At 40.0% G+C, this 19094-nt stretch overlaps 2 protein-coding genes across 2 annotated transcripts in view; one reads left to right on the top strand and one right to left on the bottom strand.

Annotated features, from left to right (window-relative positions):
• Nucleotides 1–3854, bottom strand: part of LOC144978274 (uncharacterized) — a 35121-nt gene extending 31267 nt beyond the window's left edge. The window contains exon 1 of the mRNA XM_078924121.1: nt 3751–3854. The gene's annotated coding sequence lies outside the window, so the exon portion shown is untranslated. The remainder of the gene's footprint in view (nt 1–3750) is intronic.
• A 228-nt stretch (nt 3855–4082) lies between these two features.
• Nucleotides 4083–8542, top strand: LOC144978268 (testis-expressed protein 52-like). The gene is made up of 3 exons (XM_078924114.1): nt 4083–4165; nt 4721–5295; nt 6359–8542. Exons 2-3 carry the CDS (start codon nt 4743–4745, stop codon nt 6661–6663), a joined length of 858 nt encoding a protein of 285 aa, XP_078780240.1. The 5' UTR covers nt 4083–4165; nt 4721–4742; the 3' UTR covers nt 6664–8542.
• The last annotated feature ends 10552 nt before the right edge of the window (nt 8543–19094 follow it).

Below are 19094 nucleotides of genomic sequence, written 5' to 3'. Positions count from 1 at the left end.
AGATATCTTTAGTTCTCCAAACTCTGTTCAAAGATGTGAATGCAGCCTGTGCCTTTCCTATTCGTGCTTTCACCTCTGCTTCCGTGCCTCCATCCTTGTCAATTATACTTCCGAGATAGCAGAAAGTGTCTATATCTTCGAGTTCCTGATCTTTTACTTTGATCTGCTCCCTTTGACGCGTACCTATCCTCAAGACCTTTGACTTTGCAGGGTGAATTCTTAGACCAATTGATTCCGAGAGGCTGTTTATAATTGTGGTTTTTGCTTGCATCTGGTCCTGGGTGTGGGACAAAAGAGCCAGATCATCTGCAAAATCCAGATCATCCAACTGTGTCCAGGGGGTCCACTGTATCCCATTTCTTCTCCCTTTGGAGGTTTCCTTCATTAGCCAATCAATGACAAGGATGAACAGGAATGGTGAGAGCAAGCATCCCTGCTTGACACCAGTCTTAATTTCAAAGCTGTCAGTAAGCTGATCTTCATGTACAACCCTGCAACTTGATCCTTCATACATTTCCTTAATGAGGTTTACTATCTTTTCAGGGAGTCCATAATGTGCCAGAATTTTCCACAATGTTGCTCTGTCAATACTGTCGAAAGCCTTCTCGTAATCCAGAAAGTTGACAATAAGAGGAGAGTTCCATTCTATAGACTGTTCTACTATGACTCGCAGAGAGGCAATCTGGTCGGTGGTTGAACGGTTTTTCCGAAAACCTGCCTGTTCGTCCCGCAGTTTAGCATCTGTTGCATTCTTAATTCTCTCTAAAATAATACGGTTGAAAACCTTTCCTGGGATAGAAAGAAGAGTGATGCCTCGATAATTATTACAATTACTGAGGTCCCCTTTCTTTGGAAGCTTGATAAGATGTCCTTCCTTCCAATCCTTTGGGAATATCCCGTTATTCCAGATTCTCTCAAATAGTGGGTGCAGGGCCTCAGCATTTCTTTCCGCATCAACTTTTAGAGCCTCCGGTGGAATCTGGTCTGGTCCAGCAGCTTTCCCCCTTTTCATCTTGTTAATGGCACCCACAATCTCTGCTATCGATGGTGGATCACAGCTAATTGGTAGCTCATTCCTTGCAGGCAAAATTTCTGGCTGGTTGTCTGGTGGTGGTCTGTTCAGAAGGCAGTTGAAATGTTCCCTCCATCGTTCAGATTGAGCCTCTTTTCCAAAAATAGTTTTCCCATCTTTGTCTTTGACTGGTACCTCTGGTTTCCCATATTTTCCAGCAAGTGTCTTGGTAGTTTGATAAAGGATCCTCATGTGTCCTCCAGTCGCTGCTGCTTCTGCTTTCTCTGCAAGTCTGTTCATGAATGCTTCCTTGTCTTTCTTCACAGATCTTTTGACTTCCTTAGCTATGGCTCGATACTGCTCTTGTGCATCCAGTCTTGAAGCCCTTTTCGGCTTGCATTCACTTGTTCCTTCCTTGTTCTCCTCTTTTCAATAAGGTCCAAGGTGGTTGGACTTATCCATTCTTTATGTTCCGATTTCTTTACCCCCAATACCTCGTGGCAAGTTGTTATGTAGACTTCCTTGATCTTTGCCCAATGTGACTCTACATCTATGTCCTCCTCGAGCTCAGTAAGAGGTTGGAATCTATTACTCAATTGTAGTTTGAATTCCTCATTTTTTTCCCCATCAAGTGCATTCACCTCGAATTTTCTTCTTGTATGTGATCTGGCCCCGTGTTTTCTGAGTCGGAGCTTAAGCTTTGCCAATAGCAGGTGGTGGTCTGATCCAACATCTGCCCCTCTCTGTACTGTCACATCTTCCAATGAACGTCTGAATCTACGAGAGATACAAAAATGATCAATCTGATTCTCTGTCACACCATCTGGTGAGACCCAAGTTGCTTTGTGAATCCTCTTATGGGGGAACACTGATCCTCCAATCACCAAACTGTTGAATGCACAGAAATTTGCAAATCTCTCTCCATTATCATTCATTTCTCCCATGCCATGACGTCCCATGATACCTTCATAGCCTACGTTATCCTGTCCCACTTTTGCATTAGCATCTCCCATCAATATGTTGATGTCTTTCCTTGGCAACTTGTCAATGACTTGTTGTAGCAGACCATAAAATGTATCTTTGTCCTCATCTGTTGCATCATTTGTTGGGGCATAGATCTGTACAATGTTCATGCTGATCTTCTTACTCCGTGTTGTAAAGGACGCCATAATGATCCTTTCTCCGCATTGTTCCCATCCTCTCAGTGACTTCTGGGCAAACTTGCTTAGAATTATTCCTACTCCCTGTGTATGAATCCCGTCCCCTCTCCCTGAATATAAAATCTTCTCCCCAGACTTGAGGTGTTTCTGTCCGGATTGTATCCAGTGGGTTTCGCTTACTCCAAGTATATGCAGCCTGTATCTTCTCATCTCAGTCACAACTTGAGAGCTTTTTCCTGCTTCATACATGGTGCGAACGTTCCACGACGCAATTCGAAGCTGCTTGTTTGGCGAAGACGTCATCGGGTCAGCAGAGTCCTTTCGGCTTTGTCTGTTGTCCTTCATAAATTCTGTAATTCCAGAAACTCTTCGGTCGCCCAAGCTAAAAAAAGGATTTAGTTTGTCTGTCTGTGTTTCTGTAACGGTTTGAGTTTAACGGAAAGGGGTGTTAACCCTTTGCCAACCCCCAACCTGGAGGACCAGGTGACTCAAAGATGGGGGAATCACACACCATTAGTCGCCTTTTACGACACGCTGGCTTGGCGTTGGGCTATTCTTGACCCTCTCAGTTGAGGGACCCCGGACACCACACGGGGAAGTAGTAGTAGTAGTATACTATTATTATTATCATTATTATTACTATTATTATTATTATTAGTAGTAGTAGTAGTAGTAGTAGTAGTAGTAGTAGTAGTAGTAGTAGTAGTAGTAGTAGTAGTAGTAGTAGTAGTAGTAGTAGTACTAATGATAATATGTTAATAATAATAATAATAATAATAATAATAATAATAATAATAATAATAATAATAATAATAATAATAATAATAATAATAATAATAATAATAACGCTGATTGATGGTGATGGTGATGATGATGGTGGTGGTGGTGGTGGTGGTGGTGGTGGTGTTATGGTGATGGTGATAATGAGTATGATAATGATGATAATCATCAATCTAATCATTGACATTATTACCTCCATTGGCGACATCAACAAACAATATCAATAGTAACACATAATATAACCAACAATGACAATGCCATTGTTACAATCATGAATATTATATTTATATAGCCTACTAATATGAAAATAGTTTCATTAATTTAAACAATAGAGAATATTGATTTCACTAACACCATTCAATATATTTTGAATAGTAACTTATAGGAACCGATGTCGAGTGATTCCCACATTTATTTCACCCGGTGCAGGTAGTTTTGTGATATATCCACAATTTTATAGCGAACCAATATTATAATAAAAACAAAAGAACTGTACAGATTCTTTCGTGCAAATTGCATTTACATTCATTAAACTCATTTGTTGATAATCTTAATCCTAGGCAAATAAATTTTTTTTTCTTTTCAGTGAAATAAGAATAAGGAACCAACATGCACGCGTTGTGATTTATTGGTCTTAGTCGGTCCTTGACTTAGATAGAATGATCATCATAGCAGCTGATCTAAATCTAAGTAGGACTGTGGAACCGAATAGCGATTAGTGAATGAAAATTTAACACAAAAAGGTTTAATTAAAATAAAAATTTCATGCAAGCCCGACTTATCCAATCATTCACTCACCCTTTTCCGTCTCTGAATACACCATACAAAATCCAAAATTTCTCACATGAAATAATTGCAGAGGGCAGCCATGTTTATGGTTCCCATAATAAACATTCGAATGCGCTGTTCCAACACTCTAATAGCACCCCGCCGAAAATGGATATTTTTAGCGATTAAAACTAAAATTTAAACAAAAACAACTTTTATCCGGATTCGACATCAAAATGAAAAAAAATCAATAAATTAACGATTTACAAAAATTATAATGACAGTGTTCCAAACATTTAAATATCAATAATTAGACCAATTTTTGGAGGATAGAAACATTCTCGCGAGAGACGAAGTATCACATAGCGACACAATTAGCATCAAAATGGCGACTCGTTGCATTCAACTCAGCGCTATGTTATTATTTGTTTAGGAGGTATATGAGGTATGCAAATGTTAAGATGATTATTTAGATTTTAGATTGACATCTTTAATGATTGTGATAATATCACCATTCAGTTTTATTTAATTCCCGCCTTGGGCGCATTCTTTCAAAGAACTTTTTGAAGTTTGAAGTTAAAGCCTGAAACTGAAACATCTTCTGCTGTTGACAATTTTGAGATTGCTATTTGCTTCTTATACTATTTGGGTCTATTTTAAAAGCATCTGAAATTCTTATAAATCCAAAACTATACTCCACATCTTATCATTGGTTTCAAGTGAGAGAGAGAGAGTGTGTGTGTGTGTGTGTGTGTGTGTGTGTGCGTGCGTGAGAGAGAGTGAGAGTGAGAGAGAGAGAGAGAGAGAGAATAAGTATAGAAGTGAAATATCTATAGTTCAATGTTATAGTTATCATATAACGTTATAATAAGTGTTACTAAATGGTAAATTGCCATATTTATAGACAATAAATATCTATTATTATTATTATTATTATTATTATTATTATTATTATTATTATTATTATTATTATTATTATTATTATTATTATCTATTTTAGAACTGGCTGAGAACCAAACATCATGATGGAGAGCAGAGATGGAAAGATGACTCTTGCTGAGAGAGAGAATCTGATGAATGAGAGCATCCCACACTATTCCGGATTTACCCCTAGAGCCATCACACGTCTCACTGGACGACGTAAACCTCACACTATGGTTGATATTGAATGTTGTCATTTCTTACGCTCACCAACACGTGCATTCACACATCAGCATTCCAGCGTGGAACAAAGACTGTGGGGTGAGGCAGGAAAACATGAGGCCCCTTATCCAACACGACCTGATGCCAACTATAACAGTAACATATGGAGGAATTTTAGAAGACAGTTTGGACTTAATTTTTCTGCTGATGAACGAAAAATCACTGATGTGATTGCTTCTATGTATCCTCTGAATATTCCAGCACCTTCACAAGTTGGGGAACATTCGTTCGAAAAATACATCAGGGAAACTAATTTATTCCAAGATGAAAATGCAAAAAAGCTTGCAATTCGCAGGACAAAAACTGAAGTGCATGATTTCAAGAAGCTCAAGTGCAAAACAGATGCACGCAATCCCCCGCTCAATGAATCAGGTTTGATCTTTTTTATCTTCAAGATTAACATTGACAAAAAGTATATTATCATACTGTACATAAGATGAAAAATTTTTGCTCAAAATAATCATTTCTGCTTTGAGACTGTCTTCCGCATATTTAAAAAACAGGGCGTTGACAAAGTGAATGAAACAAGAATGAAGACAATGTTTGAAATTTTACACTGGCTTACTGTTTTAGCTGGAATTGGCTTCCTTTGTTTCACAATCCACTAAATGCACAGTCGCATGTACAAACTATAGAAATCATTACCCTCTACTCTCCAATCTAACAGCTTCGATCCTCAGAAGGCTACTAGTCAAAAATACCAAAAATCAACTCCTAAAACATTCCAGCGACAGATCTTACCATAAAGTTGGATATTTTGTTTTACAGTCGTGGAAGTGAAGGGGGGGGGGATATTTTCTTCTCATAATATAATATTTTTGTGACATTTTATATTGTTGACCCTCGCATTTTCTTAAATATCACTCATTTAGTATTGGTTGGAGTGACATGAGTTGTTTCAATGAATGAGATTGTGTATTATAACAGTGGAGTTGATTGTTTGGGGTGAGGCGAGCACTTAAGATGGCTACGCCTGAAACTTACTTAATTTATGTCACATTACAAGGTGGCGATTACGAAACGAAAATGAAAAGTGAGTTGTTAGTGGTGCTCTTGGAAATAAATGACTCCATTGGTATCGAATACAACTCACAATAATTAACTTTCTTTTTTTTTTCTGGTCGTTTCTGACTATAAGTTCACAAAGGCTTAACGCAACTTGCTCTCTCTCTCTCTTTCTCTCTCGCTCTCTTTTTATTTTTATTTTTTTTGTTAGCAGTGTGTGGGGCCAAATGTCAGTTTAGTTCAATGAAAATGGAAACCATTCATGGACGCTGTTTAAAATTTACTAAGACAGTGAAGGACATGATTTGGGATTTCTGTCCTTATTCGTTGAACCCGTGAATTTGTCAAATGTGTGTTCAATGAATGCATGCTGCATTATAGTTACTTAATTTAGTATTGAATTTATTGCATTATTTTTGTTCATCCACAGGTGATATTCTTCCTCCAGAGAACTTCAAGAAATATTCTCATCGATTCATTCCAGTCCCATCTCCTCCTCCCACACCTCCTCCTCCTGGCCAGAAAACTGACATGTTTGGTCAACGATACACACCTCGCTCAAAGCCAGTCTTGTGGAAACTGAGCTACAAACTAAACCACCCAGAGTACCAGAAATTACGTGAAGAGGTTAGAAAGAGGCGAGAAGAAATGGAACAACGGCAGAAAGAGAAAGGCATGATGCCCCGTGTTGCTCCTACTCCATTTTTGACCAATACGCCACAGACACAAATATAATGAAATCCCACCTTTCGTCCCTAGTTTTGAATTCAGTGCAGTCAATTTAAACTCAATACCTCAAGACTCTTTTTATTTTATTTTTTTTTTTTTTTTTTGTTTTAAGCCTTTTTAAGGGAAAGAGATTGTGGGTATCAAAATTGTTTGCATTCATTGGTGGACTACATCATTCGCATTGCATATCTTTGTATGGGTAGTGCAAGAACAATCAACACCGTCAAGCAAAATGTTCATAAAAGCTTAGTATAAACTCTCCTGTCTTTCTTTAATTGGTCTAAAAATAAAATTCTTCCATTTTTGCAATGACTGCCATGTAGTATTGTGTTGGCTTAAATTGAAATATCGTCTAAGATTATCAGCGTCATCTGGAGTTTTTTTAGTACTGAATCGTACTAATCATTGATGACTAAAATGGTGTTCTTCCTCATCCAAGATCCAGGATTATGTTATGTTGGTTGATATTAGTTAAACTATGAAATGTATATATCTTATATTGCTTTCGTTGGTGATTGGTGTATACTTAGCTTTAGGTTTGTTTTGGCTTGATCAATGAATAAAGAGCCATTGGTGAATTTTTTTGTTTTTTGTTTTTTGGAAAGATGCTAGCAAAAGGGTTAAATGAAAACTCGAAAAATCAAAAACAATAATACAACCATTATTCATTGAAGCATTTTTCATTTTATTATGTTACCTTATATTTTGTTATTCAAGAGTATTCAATCCTAATATTATTGGGGTTTTTTATGCTTACCCTATGGAAAAGAAAGAAAATATATATTCGCACGATTAAAAGAAAAACAAATTATGCATAGTCTTTGGCTTGAAGCATAAAACAAGTCTGAGATACTTCCGTCTGCTTTTTAAAAAAAACTCACGTCAAATAATTTGTACCAAGAGCTCATGCAATCATGCACTTATTTTAGACTGCCAGTATATTGACCATGTCATCTCGATTCTGCTTTATGATGAAAATATTGATTGTCAAAATTATTATGATCAAATATATATATGAATTATAAATGTTAGTAGACAAGTTTTACAAGATTTGTTACCCAACAATGCCAAAGTTTTGTTTAACCGATAGTAACTTATCCTTCATCATCGTTTCTATGCATTTATTTGAAGTGCGACTTACTCTGCCATGTCACTGGAACCAAACTGGTTTTACACCTTTTCTTATAATTGGTAATATTTGTTTTCTAACTTTTTATTTTCCAACACGCGTAATGACCACTATGCCAAAGGACAATCTTATTGTTGACTGTCATTACCTTAAGTTCATGCATTTTCAAACCGTGTTAAATACTTATTTTGTTTCATGTACTTTGTTTTTAAGGAGTGAAAGATTGATGTTGAAATTATCAAGGTATTTTTTTTTTTTTGTGGGGGGGGGGGGGGGGTTCAATTATGAGAAATTAAGATTTTTGCAAAAAGCACAGTCTTTTAAAACAGATTCAATAATCTTTGATTTTTTAAATTGCATTTTTTTAAAATTAATCTTGTTGAGTACAACTCTTGAATCGAATTTTTCTTATACAGCTCAAGATTTTATTTCATTTGAAATTTTGAGACATGTAAGGCAGGAATAGTTCATTATGTTCATTTCAGTTTCACAGTCAGATTTAATCTCTCGTTTCCATATTGATGTAATCATGTGATATTTAAAGCAAAACATGACATGGTCTTTTTGTAAAATTTTATCAATTTTATCCCCCAAAAATGTGTAATGGAAGCAATTGTAATCGAGAATTTTACTGTTTCTGTATGTGTGTGCGATTTTGAAATCAGAAAATGTTACAGTTTACAATCGTCCATACAAAATTTTACATGTTGAAATGTAATATATATATTAATTAAAAGGTTGATTATATTTACAGAACATATTCTCCCTTTGATATTAATCTTTTTTTAAATAACACAAATTAGCCCCCCCCCCCCCCCCCCCCAAAAAAAAAAAGAAAAACCGGTTTCATCAAACATAAACAACAGTCCTCAGTTGAAAGAGTCTGGTTTTGTGTCCTATGTCTGTTTTTCTTAGATGTTTGATGGTATTTGCGACTGATCATTTTTTTTTAAATGTCAGTAAATAGAGGATATCGAAAAGATATAGCCATAAAAATAAAATAAATACCTCAGTCTCAAGGGCAAATGCCTCCCCCCCCCCCCCCCCCCCCCCCCCCCCCCCTGGCCTTTGGGGATATCCACCCACCCTACTGCCAAATGTATTCTCAGAAAAGACAATGAACATGAATACATACATTGCTACTGAGATCTATTTCTATTTTTTCTTTAAACGCATTCTCTTTTGACTCAAGTGTATTTGAGGATGGACTATGCATAGCATCATGACCCAGGCTCGAATACTATTTCAAGTATTTTTCTTCTGTTCCTAGTGGGAAATTATTAATCCTCATTTACCATGCATGACAGGGCTGTAATAGTATTTATTTCACTTTCAATTTGTAAACATGTAATACAGTGAAACAGTACAAGGCATTTATTTATTCAGTTTTATTTTTGGCTCATATTATTGTGGAATTGTAATGAGCTAAGACTAAGAGATCTCAAAATTAATGACTGATTACTGTTCCCATCTCTAAACTCACTCTAGCTGAAAAATCTCTCTTTGTCGGGGCCCCAAAGTATGGAATAAAGAAATCAAAAAGCTCAGTGATTTTAGGAAACCTTTGCTGACATGCAGGCTTTTGAATAGTATAGTATTTGCGTTTTGTGTTACCTATTGTCTTTGTATGTGTAGCGTCTTAGAGCACTTTGTCGATTCTGCACGCTGTATAAATTAATTCTAAAAAAAAATACAGTGGAACCTCCCGATAACGACATGCCACGGGACCGACTTTTTATGTCGTTATCCGGAGGTGTCGTTATTTAGAGGTTTCCAAGATGGCGGACAAAGTGGGCGTGGTAAGGCCCGCGGGACCAGTTTTATTAACATTGACAAAACAAACAAAACATTGTAGTGTATTCCTCTTAGAGGGTTCTTGTGCATTTGTCTGGATGAGACTTTTAGGTGATCTGAACTGAGTACACTGATAGTGTGCTCCTAGAATCTACATCTGTTCCCTATTTAAACCATTCCCTTTGTCTTACTTTTTCTTATGTCATTTCAATTGTAAATCTAGAATGTTTTTTACTCTCCAATTTTCTTCCTTTTTACTGGCGCTGACATGACATAGATGTGTCACAAGCGCTGTAAAACCCTTTAAAACAAACAAAAACAGGTAATTCGGACGCTGTGAGTTAGATAAAATTCCTCATCCTCTTCTTCCCCCTCCTCCCACAAAAACACTACTACTACTACTACTACTACTACTACTGCTGCTGCTGCTACTACTACTACTACTACTACTACTACTACTACTACTACTACTACTACTACTACTACTACTACTACTACTACTACTATACTACTACTACTACACTACTAAATACTACTACTACTACTACTATACTATACTACTATACTACTACTACATATACTACTACTACTACTATACTACTACTACTACTTATGTCATTCTACTTAATCTATTACTTTTTACTACTCCTAATTATTCTTACTATTTACTACTACATACTACTAATATGTCACAACTACTTACATACTCTTTAAACTAACTACTAACTATTACTTATAACTAAAATTCCTACTACTACTTACTATACTACTACTCACTAATACAACTACTACTACTACTACTACTACTACTACTATCATACTCACATACTACTACATTCACTACTATTACTATCTATACTACTTACATTTATACTAATATATCTATACTATATTACTATATACTAACTATACACTTATACTACTACTAACTATATATACTATCTCTACTATAATACTACTTTTAACTATACTACTTACTAACTATATTACTTTTATATTACTACTATACACTTATACTTCATTTACCTATAATTTTCCTTGGTTTTTATTAATGCATATCAGCCAAGATTCGTCAAAAAAAAAGCTGCGTTCTCATTGGTTTCAAAAGCAGCAGGAATCGTTTTTATAAACTTTGAGTACTCATACTTGGTATTTTTAGTTTCAGATATCTACGAAAATCTCCAAAATGATGTCGTTATTCGGAGGTTTTATCAAAAAGTGCGTCGTTATTTGGAAGTTATTTTTACTGATCTTAAATAGAAAAAAAATCGGGACCACGGGTCAATGTCGTTATCAGGAGGTTGTCGTAATCGGGAGGTTCCACTGTAATTGAAATTGAGCTTCTATATTGCGCATTATCTACTAAATTTTCTCAAAGCGCTTTATGAATTACAATTACATTTACATTACATTTATGTCATAAAAGAATAGGACCAATTTAAAAGCCTACATTAATAACTTTTTATAAGTGGCCTGAATTTGGAAATGGGTAGATCACTACTCAGATCCACTTATTCTTTCCCTATATTGTGGTTTCCATTGTTGTTTGTTCGTTTTTTAAGGGTTTTACGGCGCTTGCAACACATTTAGGTTATATCAGCGACAGTAAAAAGGAAGAAAATGGGATAGTAAAAAGTTCTAGAACTACAAATCAAGCACCCAAGAAAAAGCAAGACACAGGGGAACTGGGAACAAATAGGGATCAGATGTGAATTCCAAGAGCACACTATCAAAGTACTTAGTTTGAGACCACCTATAAGTCTCATCCGGACACGAGCACAAAATCCAACAAAGATGAATACACTCAAATGCTTGCATTATATACATAACAGAGAGATGATTTACAAGGAAAAAAATATCATCTCCCAAAACAATAACTTTGCATTTGACTGTTTCCCTCCCAGCTAGGACTCCGGCCAGGGCCAGGACAAAACCAAGTAATCTCATTCCAAGACAAAGACAGAAAGCAAGTTGGAAAACAGATATAAGGGGATAGAAGACGCAGTATGTACCCCCCTGCCCACTATGGGAGGTCAGGAACCTCACCCAGGTGGTTTCCATTGTTTTACTTTTCACAATGTACCCGTGTAAAGGATTGCTAATTCTGAGTACCATCATACCTTTCATGTGGTCGATGTAATCTGAAAAGTGCGGCAAGTGTCACCTAAGACTAAAATGTGAACTCAAGAGTTTGACACCCCAGTAAAACAGAATCTTTAAAATTCGAAATAATTCACAAACCAGGATATTCCTGGGTATTAACTGCTCGGTTTAATTTAATAAGACAAAAAAGGTGTGAATCAATCGGATAGCTATTACTTTTAATATGGCTGATAGACGTCTAGAGTGTAGCTAGATAAGGGACTTTGCCAAGATGATCACCCCTCCAAATTAAATTAAATACCTAATCCATCTTAACTATTACTGGACAAGTTCAAGTGTCATCAATGCACCTATGTTTTGTTTGTTTTAAAGAGTTTTACAGCGCTTGCAACACATTTAGGTTATATCAGCGCCAGTAAAAAGGAAGAAAATGGGATAGTAAAAAGTTCTAGAATTACAATTAAGGCACCCAAGAGAAAGTAAGACATAGGGGAACTGGGAACAAATAGGGATCAGATGTAGATTCCAAGAGCATACCGCCAATGTACTTAGTTTGAGATCACCTATAATACGCCTCATCCAAACACAAGCACAAAATCTAACAACGAGGAATACACTCAAATGCTTACATTATACATTCATAATAACAAACATAATAATACATAACAGAGAGATGATTTACAAGGGAAAAAATATCATCTCCCAAAACAATAACTATGCACTTGACTGTTTCCCTCCCGGCCAGGGCCAGGACAAAACCAAGTAATCTCATTCCAAGACAAAGACACAAAGCATGTTGGAAAACGGATATAAGGGTATAGAAGACACAGTATGTACCTCCCTGCCCACTATGGGAGGTCAGGAATCAAGAAAGCTCAAGAATAATGAGAATGTTTGCTTGGAACAAAGGTTCTTGTTATACCCGAGCTCCACTGTAGTTCAATAGAGGTCAGAAGTAGATCCAAGAGCGATACATCCTATAGCAAGTCAGAAACCACATTAAAATCCTACACACTGACATAGCCACAGGATCACTGCCAAAAGAGATACATTCATATGGTTACAAAATAATTATTATTATTGAGAGCCGATTTACAGGGGGGGGGGGGGGGGGGGGGGAGAGATTTATTACCGGTGTGTCTTTTTTACGAAACCCGCCGAAACCCGCCGAAACCCGCCGAAACCCGCCGAAACCCGATGAAACCCGACGAATCCCGACAACGTTATGGGAAGTAGGTGGCTGTGGGGAGTGAACCTAGAACTCAGGGAAGTGTACACCATTGGGGAGTGAACCTGGGACTGGGTTTCGGGGGTTTCGTAAAAAAGAACCAGTGCTTTTTTACGAAACCCGCCGAAACCCGCCGAAACCCGGCGAAACCGACAATATACAGCAAAGTTATGGGAAGTAGACAACTGTGGGGAGTGAACCGAGACTCAGGGAAGTGTACACCAGTCGGGAGTGAACCTGAGACTAAGTTTATCGGCCGGTTTCGGCGGGTTTCGTAAAAAAGAATTAGTGCTTTATTACGAAACCCGCCGAAACCCGCCGAAACCCGACAATATCCGGCAAAGTTATGGGAGTTTGGCAACAGTGGGGGGTGATCCTGGGAGTCAGGGAATTGCACACCAGTGGGGAGTTAACCTGGGACTGTGTAAAAAGGATATCAGTGGGAAATAAACCTGGGACTAAAGGGACATGGATACCATTGAAAGTTGAAGCCGGATATGGGAATTGAGTACCAGAGGAGAATGAACCTGACACTATAGAAGGTGGGCGCCAGTGGGGAGTGAACCTGGGATTCAGGGAATTGCACACCAGTGGGGAGTTAACCTGGGATTGTGTAAAAGGATATCAGTGGGAAATAAACCTGGGACTAAAGGGAGATGGATACCATTGAAAGTTGAAGCCGGATATGGGAGTTGAGTACCAGAGGAGAATGAACCTGACACTATAGAAGGTGGGCGCCAGTGGGGAGTGAACCTGGGATTCAGGGAATTGCACACCAATTGGGAGTTAACCTTGGACTGTGGGAGATGGATAACTGTGGGTATCCGAGCCGAACTATAGGAGTTGGGTGCCAGAGGAGAATGAACCTGACACTATAGAAGGTGGGCGCCAGTGGGGAGTGAACCTGGGATTCAGGGAATTGCACACCAGTGGGGATTTAACCTGGGAATATGTAAAAAGGATATCAGTGGAAAATAAACCTGGTACTAAAGGGAGATGGATACCATTAAAATTTGAAGCTTGGTATGAGAGTTTGGTACCAGAGGAGAATGAACCTGACACTAAAGGAGGTGGGCGCCAGTGGGGAGTGAACCTGGGACTATGTAAAAAGGATATCAGTGGGAAATAAACCTGGGACTAAAGGGAGATGAATACCATTGAAAGTTGAAGCCGGATATGAGAGTTTGGTACCAGAGGAGAATGAACCTGACACTATAGGAGGTGGGCGCCAGTGGGGAGTGAACCTGGGACTATGTAAAAAGGATATGAGTGGGAAATAAACCTGGGACTAAAGGGAGATGAATACCATTGAAAGTTGAAGCCGGATATGAGAGTTTGGTACCAGAGGAGAATCAACCTGACACTATAGGAGGTGGGCGCCAGTGGGGAGTGAACCTGGGACTATGTAAAAAGGATATCAGTGGGAAATAAACCTGGGACTAAAGGGAGATGAATACCATTGAAAGTTGAAGCTGGATATGAGAGTTTGGTACCAGAGGAGAATGAACCTGACACTATAGGAGGTGGGCGCCAGTGGGGAGTGAACCTGGGACTATGTAAAAAGGATATGAGTGGGAAATAAACCTGGGACTAAAGGGAGAAGGATACCATTGAAATTTGAAGCCGGATATGGGAGTTGAGTACCAGAGGAGAATGAACCTGACACTATAGGAGATGGGCGCCAGTGTGGAGTGAACCTGGGACTCAGGGAAGTGGACACCAATTTGGAGTTAACCTGGGACTGTGGGAGATGGATAACTGTGGGTATCCGAGCCGAACTATAGGAGTTGGCTACCAGAGGAGAATAAACCTGACACTATAAAAGGTGGGCGCCAGTGGGGAGTGAACCTGGGAGTCAGGGAATTGCACACCAGTGGGGATTTAACCTGGGAATATGTAAAAAGGATATCAGTGGAAAATAAACCTGGTACTAAAGGGAGATGGATACCATTAAAATTTGAAGCTTGGTATGAGAGTTTGGTACCAGAGGAGAATGAACCTGACACTAAAGGAGGTGGGCGCCAGTGGGGAGTGAACCTGGGACTATGTAAAAAGGATATGAGTGGGAAATAAACCTGGGACTAAAGGGAGATGAATACCATTGAAAGTTGAAGCCGGATATGAGAGTTTGGTACCAGAGGAAATGAACCTGACACTATAGGAGGTGGGCGCCAGTGGGGAGTGAACCTGGGACTATGTAAAAAGGATATCAGTGGGAAATAAACCTGGGACTAAAGGGAGATGAATACCATTGAAAGTTGAAGCTGGATATGAGAGTTTGGTACCAGAGGAGAATGAACCTGACACTATAGGAGGTGGGCGCCAGTGGGGAGTGAACCTGGGACTATGTAAAAGGATATGAGTGGGAAATAAACCTGGGACTAAAGGGAGAAGGATACCATTGAAAGTTGAAGCCGGATATGGGAGTTGAGTACCAGAGGAGAATGAACCTGACACTATAGGAGATGGGCGCCAGTGTGGAGTGAACCTGGGACTCAGGGAAGTGCACACCAATTTGGAGTTAACCTGGGACTGTGGGAGATGGATAACTGTGGGTATCCGAGCCGAACTATAGGAGTTGGCTACCAGAGGAGAATAAACCTGACACTATAAAAGGTGGGCGCCAGTGGGGAGTGAACCTGGGAGTCAGGGAATTGCACACCAGTGGGGAGTTAACCTGTGAATATCTAAAAGATATCCGTGGAAATAAATCCGGCTTCAACTCCAATGGTATCCATCTCCTTTTCCAGATTTATTTCCATGATTCCTTATATTCCCAGGATTTATCTCCCACTGGTTGACAATTCCCCTGGTCCCTGAGTCGTTCACTCCCCACTGGCGCCCACCCTTTTGTGTCAGGTTCATTCTCCTCTGGTACCAAGCTTTCATATCCGGCTTCAACTTTCAATGGTATCCACTCCCTTTAGTCCGAGGTTTATTTCCCACTGATATCCTGTTTACATAGTCCCAGGTTCACTCCCCACTGGCGCCCACCTCCTATAGTGTCAGGTTCATTCTCCTCTGGTACCAAACTCTCATATCCGGCTTCAACTTTCAATGGTATTCATCTCCCTTTAGTCCCAGGTTTATTTCCCACTGATATCCTTTTTACATAGTCCCAGGTTCACTCCCCACTGGCGCCACCTCCTATAGTGTCAGGTTCATTCTCCTCTGGTACCAAACTCTCATATCCGGCTTCAACTTTCAATGGTATTCATCTCCTTTAGTCCCAGGTTTATTTCCCACTCATATCCTTTTTACATAGTCCCAGGTTCACTCCCCACTGGCGCCCACCTCTATAGTGTCAGGTTTCTCTCTCCTCTGGTACCCAACTACAAATCCGGCTTTAACTCCAATGGTATCCACCTCCCTTTAGTCCCAGATTTATTTCCTACTGATATCCTTTTTACATAGTCCCAGGTTCACTCCCACTGACGCCCACCTCCTATAGTGTCAGGTTCATTCTCCTCTGGTACCAAACTCTCATATCCGGCTTCAACTTTCAATGGTATTCATCTCCCTTTAGTCCCAGGTTTATTTCCCACTCATTTCCTTTTTACATATTCCCAGGTTAACTCCCCACTGGTGTGCAATTCCCTGAGTCCCAGGTTCACTCCCCACTGGCGCCCACCCCTTTTGTGTCAGGTTCATTCTCCTCTGGTACCAAGCTTTCATATCCGGCTTCAACTTTCAATGGTATCCATCTCCCTTTAGTCCGAGGTTTATTTCCACTGATATCCTGTTTACATAGTCCCAGGTTCACTCCCCACTGGCGCCCACCTCCTATAGTGTCAGGTTCATTCTCCTCTGGTACCAAACTCTCATATCCGGCTTCAACTTTCAATGGTATTCATCTCCCTTTAGTCCCAGGTTTATTTCCCACTGATATCCTTTTACATAGTCCCAGGTTCACTCCCCACTGGCGCCCACCTCCTATAGTGTCAGGTTCATTCTCCTCTGGTACCAAACTCTCATATCCGGCTTCAACTTTCAATGGTATTCATCTCCGTTTAGTCCCAGGTTTATTTCCCACTGATATCCTTTTTACATAGTCCCAGGTTCACTCCCCACTGGCGCCCACCTCCTATAGTGTCAGGTTCATTCTCCTCTGGTACCAAACTCTCATATCCGGCTTCAACTTTCAATGGTATTCATCTCCCTTTAGTCCCAGGTTTATTTCCCACTCATATCCTTTTTACATAGTCCCAGGTTCACTCCCCACTGGCGCCCACCTCCTATAGTGTCAGGTTTCTCTCTCCTCTGGTACCCAACTACCAAATCCGGCTTTAACTCCCAATGGTATCCACCTCCCTTTAGTCCCAGATTTATTTCCTACTGATATCCTTTTTACATAGTCCCAGGTTCACTCCCCACTGGCGCCCACCTCCTATAGTGTCAGGTTCATTCTCCTCTGGTACCAAACTCTCATATCCGGCTTCAACTTTCAATGGTATTCATCTCCCTTTAGTCCCAGGTTTATTTCCCACTCATTTCCTTTTTACATAGTCCCAGGTTCACTCCCCACTGGCGCCCCCATCCTATAGTGTCAGGTTCATTCTCCTCTGGTACCAAACTCTCATATCCGGCTTCAACTTTCAATGGTATTCATCTCCCTTTAGTCCCAGGTTTATTTCCCACTCATATCCTTTTTACATAGTCCCAGGTTCACTCCCCACTGGCGCCCACCTTCTATAGTGTCAGGTTCATTCTCCTCTGGTACCAAACTCTCATATCCGGCTTCAACTTTCAATGGTATTCATCTCCCTTTAGTCCCAGGTTTATTTCCCACTGATATCCTTTTTACATAGTCCCAGGTTCACTCCCACATGGCGCCCACCTCCTATAGTGTCAGGTTCATTCTCCTCTGGTACCAAACTCTCATATCCGGCTTCAACTTTCAATGGTATTCATCTCCCTTTAGTCCCAGGTTTATTTCCCACTGATATCCTGTTTACATAGTTCCAGGTTCACTCCCCACTGGCGCCACACCCTTTTTTGTCAGGTTCATTCTCCTCTGGTACCAAGCTCTCATATCCGGCTTCAACTTTCAATGGTATTCATCTCCCTTTAGTCCCAGGTTTATTTCCCACTGATATCCTTTTTACATAGTCCCAGGTTCACTCCCCACTGGCGCCCACCTCCTTTAGTGTCAGGTTCATTCTCCTCTGGTACCAAACTCTCATACCAAGCTTCAAATTTTAATGGTATCCATCTCCCTTTAGTACCAGGTTTATTTTCCACTGATATCCTTTTTACATATTCCAGGTTAAATCCCCACTGGTGTGCAATTCCCTGAATCCCAGGTTCACTCCCCACTGGCGCCCACCTTCTATAGTGTCAGGTTCATTCTCCTCTGGCACTCAACTCCTATAGTTCGGCTCGGATACCCACAGTTATCCATCTCCCACAGTCCAAGGTTAACTCCCAATTGGTGTGCACTTCCCTGAGTCCCAGGTTCACTCCACACTGGCGCCCATCTCCTATAGTGTCGGGTTCATTCTCCTCTGGTACTCAACTCCCATATCCGGCTTCAACTTTCAATGGTATCCATCTCCCTTTAGTCCCAGGTTTATTTCCCACTGATATCCTTTTTACACAGTCCCAGGTTAAGTCCCCACTGGTGTGCAATTCCCTGAATCCCAGGTTCACTCCCCACTGGCGCCCACCTTCTATAGTGTCAGGTTCATTCTCCTCTGGTACTCAATTCCCATATCCGGCTTCAACTTTCAATGGTATCCATGTCCCTTTAGTCCCAGGTTTATTTCCCACTGATATCCTTTTTACACAGTCCCAGGTTAACTCCCCACTGGTGTGCAATTCCCTGACTCCAGGATCACCCCCCACTGTTGCCAAACTCCCATAACTTTGCCGGATATTGTCGGGTTTCGGCGGGTTTCGGCGGGTTTCGTAATAAAGCACTAATTCTTTTTTACGAAACCCGCCGAAACCGGCCGATAAACTTAGTCTCAGGTTCACTCCCGACTGGTGTACACTTCCCTGAGTCTCGGGTTCACTCCCCACAGTTGTCTACTTCCCATAACTTTGCTGTATATTGTCGGGTTTCGCCGGGTTTCGGCGGGTTTCGGCGGGTTTCGTAAAAAAGCACTGGTTCTTTTTTACGAAACCCGCCGAAACCCAGTCCCAGGTTCACTCCCCAATGGTGTACACTTCCCTGAGTTCTAG

Source organism: Berghia stephanieae, chromosome 8, assembly GCF_034508935.2.
Source record: "Berghia stephanieae isolate SIO BIC M18660-M18661 chromosome 8, UCSD_Bste_1.3, whole genome shotgun sequence".
Classification (NCBI taxonomy): Eukaryota; Metazoa; Mollusca; class Gastropoda; order Nudibranchia; family Aeolidiidae; genus Berghia; species Berghia stephanieae.
Note: the sequence above shows the minus strand (reverse complement) of the source record. Positions and strands in the feature narration are given on the sequence as shown.

Bases quoted from the DNA above. Each gene is read 5' to 3' on its own strand.
- LOC144978268 (XM_078924114.1), top strand. From the start codon at position 4,743: ATGATGGAGAGCAGAGATGGAAAGATGACTCTTGCTGAGAGAGAGAAT. The intron at 5,296-6,358 runs GTTTGATCTTTT...GTTCATCCACAG, and splicing joins TCCCCCGCTCAATGAATCAG to GTGATATTCTTCCTCCAGAG.